Source organism: Neophocaena asiaeorientalis, unplaced genomic scaffold, assembly GCF_003031525.2.
Source record: "Neophocaena asiaeorientalis asiaeorientalis breed wild unplaced genomic scaffold, Neophocaena_asiaeorientalis_V1.1 scaffold612, whole genome shotgun sequence".
Classification (NCBI taxonomy): Eukaryota; Metazoa; Chordata; class Mammalia; order Artiodactyla; family Phocoenidae; genus Neophocaena; species Neophocaena asiaeorientalis.
Genome location: NW_020171815.1, coordinates 1,369,996 through 1,385,168, shown reverse-complemented (window position 1 = coordinate 1,385,168; position 15,173 = coordinate 1,369,996). Strand labels below are relative to the sequence as shown.

At 38.6% G+C, this 15,173-nt stretch overlaps 1 protein-coding gene across 1 annotated transcript in view; it reads right to left on the bottom strand.

Annotated features, from left to right (window-relative positions):
- LOC112394249 (protein PTHB1) overlaps positions 1-14,851 on the bottom strand; it is a gene marked incomplete at its 3' end in the record, with an annotated part of 222,556 nt that extends 207,705 nt beyond the window's left edge. Inside the window, exons 1-3 of the mRNA XM_024736986.1 lie at positions 14,393-14,851; positions 9,497-9,619; positions 2,503-2,653 (exon numbers count right to left, since the gene is read on the bottom strand). Of these exons, the coding sequence (XP_024592754.1) occupies positions 2,503-2,653; positions 9,497-9,608 (263 nt within the window). The remainder of the gene's footprint in view (positions 1-2,502; positions 2,654-9,496; positions 9,620-14,392) is intronic.
- Positions 14,852-15,173: the final 322 nt, after the last annotated feature.

Below are 15,173 nucleotides of genomic sequence, written 5' to 3'. Positions count from 1 at the left end.
AAATATTTCAGTTTGGTCTAAATCTCAAATAGAAATAAACAGCCACTGTCACCACTACACTTCCCAGCCCCTATCAAGTGGTTTCCAGAGACAAGGCACAATCTAGAAATCCCAAATTCAAAGTCTTCAAGGGTCGAGTCAGAAGATATAAGTGAATAAAGGGTGTAAATGGCTGTGATCAATTGGAGACTAGAGCCAGACTAAAGGAGGCAACAACTACTCAGCTCTGGGCTTGTGGCCAGATCTCCACATTCTTTTTCAAGACAAGCCAGAATGCAGGGACTTTATGTGAAAATTTCTCGTTCCTAAATGTTGGCAATTCTTTTAAATTTAAAACTAATCTGCAAGCAGGCCTCAGATGTTCGACCTCTGATGCAGACTCTGTTCTAAACTGAAAGAACTATAATTGAAGTCTGAAGACCTGGACTGGGATCTTGTCTCGGCACTTTGATATTTCTGTGATCATTTAATATTTCAGAGTGTGAGTTTCTCATTTATAAAACAAGAATTATATTAGATAATACCTGCAAAACATTGTTACAGTGAATATATACTCACCAACTCACTCTACTACCAGGAAATGAAAATATACACAACTATCACATAATCAAGACCACCTTCAAAGATTTTTTTTTTTTTTTTTTTTTTTTTTTTTTGCGGTACGCGGGCCTCTCACTGTTGTGGCCTCTCCCATTGTGGAGCACAGGCTCCAGACGCGCAGGCTCAGCGGCCATGGCTCACGGGCCCAGCCGCTCCGCGGCATGTGGGATCCTCCCGGGCCAGGGCACGAACCCGTGTCCCCTACATCGGCAGGCGGACTCTCAACCACTGCGCCACCAAACACCAAAACAATTTTTCCATCATGCACAGGAAAAGGACATGATGTCATGGAAAGACAGTAAAGAATGGAGTCAGACAGACCTGGGCCTGAATGCTGGCTGTGTAACCTAAAGCTCTGAGTTCTAGATAAGTTTCCTTATCTCTAAACGCAGATCACATCTTACAGATAAGATTAATGAGATAGTACTAGTCAATTAATACTAGTACAGTATCATTAATGTTCACCTCCTCCCTTCCAACAAGTGATAGCATAGGTGAAAGCCACTACTGTGTAGAATGATTGTGACAGCATTCCACTTTTTTAAAAAATGAAAAGGTAAAAATGCGTTTTAGAGGCAAGAATTCTTTTGTCTCCTTACTTTATAAATCCATCACGTTTAATATGTGCTAGGTACACAGTGGGCACCTAATCATCATCAGCTTTTAGATGGCGTAGATATTTACCAGCCACATCAATCATAAAATCCTGATCCAGCCTGTCACAGGGCATAAAAGTCCCATCTCATGTCCTGGCCTATAGCATCCACGAAGCAGCTTCCCATCAGAATGAATCGTGTTACCAGAAGAGGGTTAATGCTCAGGAGCAGTCTTTCAGGTTTTTCTAGTAGGAGTCAGGGCCCTGAACAAGTGGAACCTGGGGCCAATAAATCACGATGTGCAACTGGAGTGAGCCAAAATCCAGAGCTCAGGGCACTCCCAGACTTAAGACAGCAAAAGGGCGCTCAAAAAGAGAAGGTACAGGAAAACAAGGCCACCTCTGTCTACATAACACTTCACAATAGATACTTTTATAAATGATTAAGAAATACAGGCTTAATTTTAAGAAAATTCATGTATGAAAATAAGATAAAATCAGCAATATCATCAGTAAATAAAAAGCAAACGTATTACACAAAATGCAAAATAATAAACGGTGTTCTAAAATAAATTAGGTTTAAAAATAACGTAATTTGAACCAAAGACTTACTTTGTGGGGTGAGCTGTCTTCCTTTAAGAAACTAAGGACCTCTCTACCCCAAATAAGTAATTTGTTTCAAAGCTTCAAAGTTATGCACCAAATCACATAACTGCTATGATGTCTAATTTTTTTAAACAAAGTTTGTTTAAAACTGGACAATTGGGGGCTTCCCTGGTGGCGCAGTGGTTGAGAGTCCGCCTGCCAATGCAGGGGACACGGGTTCGTGCCCCGGTCCGGGAAGATCCCACATGCCGCGGAGCGGCTAGGCCCGTGAGCCGTGGCTGCTGAGCCTGTGCATCCGGAGCCTGTGCTCCGCAACGGGAGAGGCCACAACAGTGAGGCCCACATGCCGCAAAAAAAAAAAAGAAACTGGACAATTAGTGCTTTAAGTGGTGAATACTTTCTATTTCTTTGTCTGGTTATTTTTCAAAAGCTTATCTCTTTTCCTTTAAGCTTCTGACACATCAGGCATCTTAGGTCTGTTGCTATAAAAAAGTCCTAAATTATTCTATCTTAAATGTACAGGTTTCCAAATTTTAAAATGTTCAGTGCATGAGGACCACCTAGGTGACAATATACAGGAAATATATTTAATTCATAGATATTCTTTTTTTTTTTTGAAGCATCCACAAAAGTGACATAGTAAGGGATTGACATACTCCAAGTATTAAGATAAAACACCAGAATTGGTGGGCTATACTTACGAAACAAACTTTCCTACTTCCACTTGCAGTATTGGATCTCGTAGATGCACTTCTAGAAGCAAATCTTCAGCTTGAGCTCCATCTCCTGTTTTTACAGGATGAGGATTAAAGATCCTTAGGTATCCCATAAAGCTACCCACAATTACTTTATCTGTAAAGAGATTTTTTTAAAGATATAGAAAGAAAAAAACATTAGCAACAAAAATTTTTTAGAAATAAAATTTCCAGTGTCTAAAAGAGAAATCTAAAAATTAAAAGAATCCAGTTTTGCTTCATATACAAAAACCAATCTGCCAATAGAATATGTAATTAAAGTGAACTTATCTTAATAACACATAGCTTTTCAAAAATAGCTTTACATCACCAATATTCAAATGTACTAACATATTACATTTTTCTTAAGCCTTGATTTGGGGTCGTAGCCATAATTTAACACAGTCAAAGCATGCCCTTTTAACAAAGGACCATTATCAGGTTGTAAGCTGATTTCGCCATAGAGTGTCAACTCTACACCTGGTTTTGGCTGTTGAAAACACCGTATTAACTCAGTGTAAAAACAATGACGCCTCATTAGACAGAGTGCTCTGATTTACAATTTCTAGCCTTGGGTACAAAAGGAGGAAATGGTAGGATAGGTATTATGGGTTGAATTGTCCCCCAAAAAGATATATGTTGAAGTCCTAACCCCCAGTATCTGTGACTTTATTTGGAAACAGGGTCTTTGCAGATGTAATCAAGTTACGATGAGGTCACACTCAATTAGGTAAGTGATAGGACTCAATTAGTATCCTTATAAGAAGATAAAACAGAGACAGGAGTGGGGAGAGGAGAATGCCACGTGAAGACATAGAGGCAAGCAAGGAGAAGATGATCATGTGACAACAGAGGCAGAGATTGGAGTGATACACCTACAAGCCAAAGAATGCCTGGCGCTATCAGAAACTGAAAGAGGCAAAAAAGGATCCTAGAGGCTTCAGAGGTAGCATAGTCCTGCCAACACCTTGATTTGGACTTCTAGTCTCCAGAACTGTGACAGAATAAATTTGTTGTTTTATGCCAGCCAATTTGTGGTACTTTGTTATGGCATTCCTAGGAAACTAATACTTTGGGTTGTTTGAAATCCCTGGATTAGTAGAATACATTGACTTTTTTTCTATCAGCTTAAAAGAAGGAGTTCTACACATTTATTGAGAGTTTATTAGGTGCCAGGCAATGGTCTAAGTAGCTTATATATACTAACTCATTAAATCCTCATAATAACCCTGTGAGAGAGGTACTATCCTAGGAATTTCAATCCTGAATAGAGACACATATGTCATTAAGAATCTGGTGCTACTATTCAAAATACCCAAGACACGGAAGCAACCTAAATGTTCATCAACAGATGAAGGGATAAAGAAGATGTGGTACATATATACAATGGACTACTACTTAGCCATAAAAAAGAATGGATTAATGCCATCTGCAGCAACATGGATGGACCTAGAGATTATCATACTAAGTGAAGACAAATACCATATGATATCATTGATATGTGGAATACAAAATGTGACACAAATGAACTTATTTACAAAACAAACAGACTTGTGATTGCCAAGGGGGAGGAGGAATGGGGGAGGGGTGAATTGGGAGTTTAGGACTAGCAGATGCAAACTATTATATATAGAATGGATAAACAACAAGGTCCTACTCTATAGCACAGGGAACAGTATTCAATACCCTGTGATAAACCATAATGGAAAAGAATATGAAAAAGAATGTATATCTCTATATATACACACATACATACATACATATACATATATATATATATATATAGCTGAATCACTTTGCTGTACAGCAGAAATTAACACAACATTGTAAATCAACTATACTTCAATTAAAAAAAAGAAATGAATCTGGTGCTAGGTGATCTGATGGCAGCCTCAGAGGTCTACAAGGTCTCTGGAAACATACTGGTTCCTGTCTCTGACTAAGGCTTGGCCAAATGAACTCTTCCTGCATTCAGGAGAGCTATGTCACTCTCATTCCAATCTCTCTTTTATTTGCATTTATCATAATTGTTTCCTGTCACTTTGTGGCAAAAAAATAAAATAAGATGTTAATTGATATACAGATTAGCACCAGTGAATAAACTACAGACACCAATTCCTGCAGGGATATTTGGAAATTGGTTGTTGAGCTAAGTTGGGGCACAAAGCATTAAAACTCCTGTTCATATTCTAGGTGGGGTTAAATAGCATTGTACACAGTGACAGAACAGTTAAACAAGTTAACACCTCCAAGCATCTGGAACACTGTGCCCATTGCAGGTGACACTCTAGTGAACTGAACAGCTGCTGCCAAATGAACAGGAAGGAGGAATGCCAAACCATACATAAGATGGCTTTTTCTAAGGGCACTGGATAATTTAAAGTAAGAGAATGATAGGTTTAAATCTCAAAATTCTCATCTCAGGGTAAAGAATAAAACTCAGGGTCTTTGGGAGTCTGCAGAATTTCCTAGCTCTTTTAGCAGGGGGCTTAACCCCTAAGAATCTAGTTCAGGGATTAACTCTATAGGTTTTAAATTGCAGTGACAAATGAGTTCACAGTCTCTCCAGGTTTCTTGCATAAAAGTAAAGACATTGATCAGAAAGAATGGGACTCAACTTCAACAAAGCCCTATCCTCAGGGGTAAGAGGAAACCAGGATGGCCAAGTCCATGTGGTGACAATTTAACCCCTAGAATTAAAAAGTGTATGTATGATTATTAAAATAGACAGCGGGACTATTATAGTAACCAGATCTCAGGTAACAGTCTAACTATCACAGATTACAAGCTATAATTAATTAATATGGGATCCCCAGGGATGGAACAAACAGGCAACACATTAAGGCCCTTTATCCCAGTGATTCATTTCTTTTTATTATTGAGTAGTATTTAATTGTAACAATGTACTATAGTGTGTTTATCAAATTAAGGCCTTTTCTGAAGTCTAAAGCCAAAAGTAATCCAGGTCTATGGAAAAGAGGACTAACTCAAGCCACCATATTAGACAGTCATGGCATAGCATTGATCCCCATACTTAAGTCAATTTATAGACTGAGTCACTTGAACAAAGACAAGGTTATGTATAGACTGCTGTAACACCACCCATGCCTAATACGATTCTTCCCTATTGGACTAGTAGTCATTTATCCAAGTGTACTGAGGAAAGGTATATACCCAACCTTTATGAGAACACTTGAATATTGGCTCTAAATTACTGCTAATTCTGGAAGCCCAGGAAGATACTATTGTTGCCAATTATGGAGATCCCATGATAAATGAACTTCCTAACTCAGTTCACCCAGTGGGAAAGCAAAGCCAACCTATGATTTCTCACCCAGCATCTGAGAGCTTAAAGGAAATGTATTTCCATAGAAAACGGTAGAGTATCCACTTGGTTCTCTAACATGCAGAGTGAGGGATATTATATTGAAAGGACTATATGGAAGCCAGTGGAACTCCATCTCTCCAACAGGGAGAAAATCAAAATCAATACCACTCCTAAGCCTGATTTGGGGTGGTTTCCAAAATTTAATTCCAAAACACTTAACTTTGTAATATGTGATCATTCCTATCAAAGTCCTGTTTAATAACCAGGTTTGCTGATATCAAAGTCTAATTAATAGGTCTTATAGAGTTGATCATTATAACTTAAATGGTAACTCTGAATTCTTCTGTTATTCCACAAATTATTTTTTCTTGGAGCCAACTAATACATCCCATCTGCTTGAGTACAGTTCTAAAGCTTAGTAATGCATTTTCTCCTTTCCAATGCACAGAGACCAACAGAAATGATTGGCTTTCACCTGACAGGAGCAGCAGTATACCTTTACATGTACACCCACAATCCAATCTGCAGGAACCAGGACTACCTCACCATCTCATAAAGGCTGAATGGGGCTGAAAGAAATATGAGTGAAACCCAGGGATCCCCATGGGCCCTTCCTGTACTGTCTGGATCAGTAGTAAATGGAATTACTATAATCCTCTTTAGGCAAGCATCAGTGTTCTAGATCCCCCAGGAATGAAGAGGCCTAGACCACAGCCAGGTGACCAGTTGCAAAACAAAAGGATGTAGCTCCCAACATGACTTCTTCAAGTTGCCATACAATTTTTCCTGCTTCTTCATCTTAACTTTTAAGTTTTTCCTTCTCTTCTTCTTTTCCTCAACTATTATATATTAGGTTGTGAACACGGATTGTATGTACCAATTATTCTAGAAGAAGCAGAATATTGGAACATGATCATGACCGAATGACAAACGAAAGGTGTAACACCCAGAGATCCTAGATTTGAAGAGCCAGAGCTCCCTGAAAGAGCCTCTGAAGCAGCAGGTGCATGCACTTATCTCCCGTGGCAGATGGGTAAGAATATGTGTATGTTCAGTTGTACAAGGGAGAATTGCCCCATGTAAGGTATAAATGCTGAGAAGCTAAAAGATAAATATAAGAACTATTTTTTAGTCTGCCTTAAATAATGTGTTTTTAACTCTGATTCTTGTAATAAACACTCCCTCCAGGTTATATGTTAGCATGTAATCTAAGCTGAACCATTCAGATTCTCTCAAGATTAATGAGGAATCCTTCTTCTATGAATCAAGTAAGCTTCACCTAAAGCAATTTCAAGATGCCTAATACTATCCTTTCACTCTCGGATCACTTCAGAGAAAGTGGGGATCAACTGGCATTATTGTCTCAACTTCCCAAACTGACCTGCAAACTTCTCTTCATCTATGTCCATTCTTACCTTCTTACCTTCTATCACAGTGAAAAAAATTCTCAAACCTGTTTAAAGTTAACCCTTCCATCTGTGTACTTGATCCCACCTCCAACTGTCTTCTCTGGATCCCTGCTTTATCAATTATATCCTCTATGCTACACACAGAATTTTTCCCATTTCTTTTTACCCTACACTGTCCCCAGTCATCATTCTCCCTTCTTCCCTTCACAGCTCTTCCTTTAAAGGGCCATAAACACTCAGTTTTCCCCACCTCTGACTCCTTCACTCTCTGCAAATCTAGATTTTGTTACCATTGTGTCCATTCATCCACCCTCACCAAGGATACTAACAAACCACTTGCTGCAAAACAATATGGAAATTTAAAAATCAGTCTTCACGTCACTAAATCTTGCCTCCCAGGTATCAGCACAACTGGTTCTCCTGCCTCTCTGCCTGCCCTTCTCAGAATCTATTACTGACTACCTGTCCCAAAGCTCCTCCCTTAATGCTCACATTTTCCAGGTTATGGTCCTAAGGTTCCTTCCCTCTTGTTCCATCTTCTCTCTCAGTGTATTTGCACCCATTCCCAGGGCTTCAAATACAACCAGCGTACTGCTCACTCCCAAATCTCTACCTCGATTCTGCCTACCAGACACTTCTGTTTCAAACAGAGCATGTCCGAAGCTGCTCTCACTAAACTTGCACTCCATAAGATCAACAGTAATAATTCTTAAACTTTAGTGTGCCACCATTCAACTTTGGAGCTTGTCAAAATGCAGATACCTAAGCCCCCGTCCAATCCATCTACCCCCCAGAGAATATGATCTTAGAAGATCTTGTACATCTGGGATAGAAAATCTTCATATATAATAATCACCCCAGAACATTATGATATAGGTGGTCCAGGCTTTGAGAAATAATGATCAGTGGTTTTTTTCTATGTGGAACATACACACACAGAGAATGATTTTTGTATAGCATGCTTGGGAAAACAGAGGAAGCTGCTCACAGCTGGATGTAAATAGGGCGGATGAAACATCTCAGCATATTGGTAACCCACTGGTGGCACCCCAGTGAGGAGCTCTAATAGAAATGATGAGTGAACACTATGTTATTCAGATAATCAGTAAGTATAGTTTCCAACCAAGTTGAGCTTTAAATAGTTTGGGCAGAGGTGGGTTTGAAATTGTTTCTCTCTGGCAGGTATTTTTATGGTATGACTCTTCTGTGCTACCAAATTATAGGGGAATCATAAATTTTAACAAACAGTTGGGCAGGAGGCAGGGTTGATAATCTTTGAAAAACAGCTCAGGACACCTTATGAATAGAAGACCTTCGCCTCTCCTATCAGTAGGAGGGCAGGGCCCAGATTTTCCTTAGAAACAATTTAGTAGGTGCTCAGAACAGTTTAGTGCCTCCCACTCTTCTTTGCCAATATAATTTTCTCCTTTCACTTTATCCCCCAAATTCTTGCCTGTTTTAATTATAGGCAAGATAAATAGAATAAAGAAAAATGTAAGGGGACAATGTTTATATACAATGAACACAAGAAAAATTATTATAATAAGTTTTCTTTTTAAGAGGCCAGTGACTATCTGAATTACAAAAAAAAAAGTTCATGACTATAAATCACTGAAACCAAATATTAATTTCAAGTAGCAATAATACAGAACTAAAATGTTTTAAAGACCACTTATATGAAGATGCAAAGAGGAGCAAATAATATAAGAATAAAATAGAATATTGTTTCTAGTTTCAAAATATAAAAATGAAAGCAATGATTTAACAATTGTTTTCTACAAACAAATAGAGCTAACATAATTTCTCCATTCTGGTAAATGGCTTTCAAATTCTCTTTTAAAAGAATATAATTTTTCTTGCAGCTTCTACAAAAGAAAACTTTTCAAAATTCAAAATATTTTACCAGCTCTACCCTATGAAACCTGATTTTGCAACAAATAAAAACAAATTAAATGATGCCTTATAATATTTTTCTGAGTTCCAGCAAATAATATGACAGAATCGACACAAACCAGAAAAACACAAACAACAAAACATAAGTAATAACTACATTTATCAGCCTGCTACTTAAATATTACTTATAAGGAAAACTACCTTAAAAACTAGGGCATAGTCATGACAGTTCACCTAAGTTCTATAAAGTACACATTAAAAAAAAGAAGTCGTTTTTATTCCACCCCTATAAAATGCTTTGCTCCAAGATGCTTGGTCATAAGTTGTTTACCTTGTCCATTTCCAGTATTGTCAACATCAGCCAAACACAAACAGCCTTGATCAAATTCTTCTTTTTCTCCCAGAACAGTAGACCACCAATCACGGGCTTTAAATAAAGACATTTTCGTTTGCTCTAAAAAGAAAGCATTTATTTATAATAAAAATCCACTTCACAAAAAAAAATCCACTTCACACCATGATTTATGAAATAATTAACTCTTTTTTGTTGTTGTTGTTCTGAATTAATTAACTCTTAAGGCATACATAGCAAACTAAAGTTAGACAACTTTGAGAAAAACATTGTATTAAACTCTAATTTTTTGTATTTTGTGGACATATGTGAAACCACAAATCCAAGTGAGTGGAAACATTAATCAGATATTTTGCAATGCCATCAGAAAGTCAAGCTGAGAAATTATACATTTATGCTGGGTCAATTCTCTCTTCTGGGACATTTAGTAGACAACTGTACAAAGTAACAACCATATTCTTTGGAGGATCAAGATTCAAATTCTACCAGAATTAGTTAGCACATAATTCCTAGGCATAACACCTAATTTCCCTTCAGTTTGGTCGTTAAAAAGACTGCAGCTAAAAAAAAAAAAAAAAAAAAAAAAAAAGACAAGTTTAAAAAACAAACAATGGGGGAAAAAAGGAAAACTCCACCTTTAAACAAACAACGGGGGGAAAAAAGAAAGAAAATTCCATCTAAGGCCCTCTCTTTATGCTGAAAAGGAAAGTAGTCAGGTAAAGGCAAGGTGTTGATGAAAGTGAAGGAAAAATACATAGCAGGTAAATAAACTTATCATGAGTTTTAACATGTGGGAGAGTTTCTGAAAAACATCTGCATCAGCTGTTACTAATAATGGCACTATGTAACCATACAAATTGCCAGATGACTAAACTTCCAATCTCACAGCAAGTATTCAAAAATGTAATAAACACTCCTATTATACTTTTATTGGACTTTTTTAATTTGAGAGGGAAGTAACAGTACTTAATAAATACCATATATTCTCATTATGTACTCGAGATACATTGGAAAATTAAAATACGCCATACCATTGGACTGCCGCAATGAAGATACGTCATTCTCTTGCAGCACAGGGCAGAATACTACCCAAATTCAATACCATTCAATGATTCACTAGGAGGACTCACAGCGCTATAGTCATCATATAGTCATCATCATAGCTATGATTACTCAAAAGGATAAAAAGCATAATCAGGAAAGGGAAAAGTGCATGTATCTGTAGTTTGAATATAAACACACGTGACTGCATCAGATGAAAATAGCTATTATGTGAAAATGGCCTTAAAAACCTTTGTTACTGAAAAAATTTTTTCAGCTTGCTAGAATAATGCGGGGGAAAACACTCCAATATGAAAAACTAACTCTCCAACATGGTGTGTAAATGGAACTGTTCTACATCAAGCACTAATTTCTCATGGACTTCTATCATAAAATTTAATATCTATTCCTAGTAACAAAATACCACTGGCAACATTTATTTCCTTCCTGTTTCTCCTGCTCTATCAATTTCTCCTTAGTCACCTACCACTTCATTAGCTTCTGAAAGCCCTCCTTTCCTAGATTGTTCAGCTCCTTGCTACCCAAAGTGTAGTACCTGGACCAGCAGGTCAGCATCACCCAAGAGCTTGTGAGAAATGCAGAATCTCAACCCCACCCCAAACAAGATCCCCAAGTGATTCACATGCACCTTAAAATTTGAAAAGCACTAGTTGCACAGATACCTGATAGTCTAAGTGGATGTTTTCTTATAGCAATGCTCTACTTCTCTTCCTTTTTCCTGTGACCTCTGTCACCAGTCAGTAACCTTTCCAAAGTTTGAAAAAAAGACTCACTTTTAAAATCAAGAGCTTCAACAGCTAGAAGGTACCCATCAATCAGGTGGTCTTCTCATTCTGTAGATTATAATGACTCCCCTAAATCACACAGCTAATGGCAGAAACTTGCTTCTGCCTACCCTGTCCCTACTCTAGACCCTTGTATTATTAGGCTGTCACTGCCTGCAATTTAATATCCAAAACACTGAAAAAGCATGGGTCAGTAGAGGGATTTTTTTTGGTTTCGCTTTGTTTTAATTTTTAAAAGGTTGGGGGAGGGGTTGCTAATTTCAAGCCTAGGTCCAACAAATCGTTCTTCCTCACAAGACCACAGCTGCTTCATTTCAGACCAACTTACTTTCATACCAGGGCAAAACATAAGCTAATACATAGCAGAACTGCATAAATTCCATTATGCCAAAATTCTGCATACTGGTTCCCCCATGACCCAGGTGTTAACATTTACCATGGTGGACAATAAGTTATTGAATAACGTCTTACATCTTTGAAAAATTAGTGAACGATAGGAAAACCAACAATTTGGGCTGATGGTCAGTAGTATGTTTCCCAGTGCCTCTCTCTCCAATTTCAAAGGCAGAAGCAGAGGAAGGCGCACGCCCACTCCCAAGAAATTAAGAAACCACAAACCCTCATTTGTGCAATTTGTACATCATTAATTTCCTTTTCTAAAAATTGATGTATTTTTAAATGACAGCGTAAGCTACAAGGCAAAAGGTTTCAAAGGGGAGTTCTTTTCCACTTTGGCTTCAAAGATGGATTTGATAGCAAGTCTGAACAATTTAAGGTTGCTGGATATCCCTGTTTATCTGAGAAAAAAAAAAATGCTTAATCCTTTGGCTTGACAAATAAAACACACCTACAAAAAATTTCTCTTTGCACACAGCAGTTGTGTTCCTAATAAGCTTATATATAATCCCTTTTATACTTGCTCTTAAATATAAGTCTTACAGACACTGGAGCACCTTGATATCTAATGGAACTCTGATGAAATCTTTTGATAATATAGATATTTCTCCCATAACCATATGCTAAGCAATTTAAGGTTTCAGAGAATTCCACTTTTCAGTGTGACATGTGAGAAGCTCCACTGGCCCACTTCCCAGTGAAACTGAAAATTATTTTTTAAAACAACTATTTCAAGTCTCTGGAAATTGTCCTAAGAGCATACAACAAATAAAGAAACATTAAAAATCTAAAACTCAGTAAGAACAGTAAGAGTCTGTAGTATTTAAACTACAACTCACTCCTCTCCATACTCCTAGCTCAGCAAGATGGAAACTGCACTCCAGAGTAGTACAGCCAAGAACCCTCTCCCCACAGCTCCCAATCAGAGAACTACTTTCCCAGGAAGGGCAGGACATCAGCATTATTTGTCCTGCTCCCAACTATCTGTTGCTGACTACAGAAGAAACTGAAAATCTAAATAAACCTATAACAAGTAAAGAGATTGAATTAGTAATCAAAAAACTATCCACACACAAAAAAAAAGACTAGGCTCAAATAAAAAGAAAAAAGAAAAGACTAGGCTCAGATGGTAAATTCTACCAAATATTTTTTTTTAATTAACATCAATTGTTCACTAACCTCTCCAAAAAATAAAAGAGGAGGGATCACTTCCCAACTCATTCTATGAAGCTAGTGTACATTGATACCAAAATTAGACAAATACAAGAAAACTACAGACCAATATCTCTTACAAATATGTATGTAAAAATCCTCAACACAACACTAGCAAAGTGAATCAAGCAATATATTAAAGGAATTATACAACATGGCCAAGTGCAATTTACCCCAGGAATACAATGTTAGTTTAACACCCAAAATTAATTAAGGAAATATACCAAAGCAATAAAATAAAAATCAAAAACCACCTAATCATGTCAACAGAGTCAGAAAAAGCATTTGACAAAATTCAAAACTCTTCCATTGTAAAAACACTTGATGGAAGAAATGTTCACATATTGAGGTATGGGGAAGTCATTCTGGCTTATATATGATTTAATGTAAACTTTATGCTAACTAGAACAGCCTGTCTCATGGCCTGTCAAACATGCATTGTACATCTGCTCAAACATGCATTGTACACCTGCTTTAACCATTAAAGAAAAGAGTGCATTTAAAAATCAAAATGGAGGGACTTCCCTGGTGGCGCAGTGGTTGAGAATCCACCTGCCAATGCAGAGGACACGAGTTCGATCCCTGGGCCGGGAAGATCCCACATGCCGCGGAACAACTAAGCCCCTGCGCCACAACTACTGAGCCTGCGCTCTAGAGCCCACGTGCCACAACTGCTGAAACCCGTGTGCCTAGAGCCTGTCCCCGACAACAAGAGAAGCCACCACAATGAGAAACCTGCGCACCGCAACGAAGAGTAGCCCCCACTCACCACAACCTAGAGAAAGCCTGTGTGCAGCAACGAAGACCCAACGCAGCCAAAAATAAATAAATAAATTTTATTTTTTTTAATTGGCATGTTTAGTAAAAATAAAAAAAGTGAGATGCCAAAAAAAACAAAACAAAAAACACAATCAAACAAAAAACTCCAGGAAACTGAAGTCGATTGCAGGAACTGATTGGGAAAGGAAGATGCTAATAATATCACCTCAGCTCATCGAAACTGCTGTGGTCTGCAAGGTAAAGGGAGAAGGAGAAGCAATAATCCTATTGCAAGAAGGAATTAGGGGGTATTAGTACATGCATCCTACTTCAGTCATAGGATGGGAACTGCTTTGACCATTTGCTCACAAGACCTGTTGAAGTGTCACAGGAGGAAAACGCTTGTGCACCACGTGACATTCCTGAAAGGAATCTCTAAAAATTCTTATCACCCTTTCTCAAAAATGTTCACAGGATCACACACACACATTGTTCTGGCAGTTTCGTTTTGTTTTGTTTTGAATGCAAGCATCCTTCATAAGAAACCTATCACCCTATATCCCCCAAATTATATGGCATCAGAGAATCAATCTGACTAAAAAATAAAACACTGAAAGGGCATTCATGCACCCGATGTTTAATTCTAGACATACTTTCTTACCTGATGCCGAGTCAGGTGGGTCCTGCCCCACCTTTTTTCGAACTCTCCTTCCAACGATTTCCTTTTAAGAACGTCTGCCAGGATTCCAGGGCTGGAACGACGAGCAAGAACGGACGGTGCAGGAAAAAGCAACCCTTACTTCTCCCTCTCGTTCTCCTGATCTAACTTGTTTCACGTTCCAGGCAAAGACAGCGCCTCACCAGCTGGCACCACCAGCTCCACGGAGCTGGAGCGATCCCACCAAGTAGCTCCCCTGCATCCCCTCTCTGTTACCCTCAGAGACAAGCAGGAAAAACGGCATCAATCCCGTGGCAGATATCAGGCAGGAAAGAACAGCGGTAAGACCTGCTGCTCACAAAGAGGAGGAAATGATGAAGGAGGCAGTGAGTGGGATATAGCAGAAAAAGGTCAGCAGCGGCGGAAGGGACACCTACCCACTCAAGCCTAACTCCAAGCCATCTCCGCCCTGTTGTCATAGCACTTTACAACGAACGCTACTGCGCAAGTCAGATAGCTAAGCCCCGATGCCTTCTGGGGGTTGTAGTCCTGAGTGTCAGGAGAGAGGAAGGCGGAGGATTTTTTTTCTGAGTGATGTTTGGAATCAGATTTCTACTGGGCAGAGCTAGAATGAACTACTGCCCGGTCTTCATTAGCAGAGAAAGAGAGAGAATTAATTCGACCCCCCTTTTCTGTTCTTGTACAGTTCCTTAGACGCGGGTTCTGAGGAAGACCCACCTCCCGCCCCCCGGCGGGGACGCAAGCCACGCCCCTCCCACTCCTT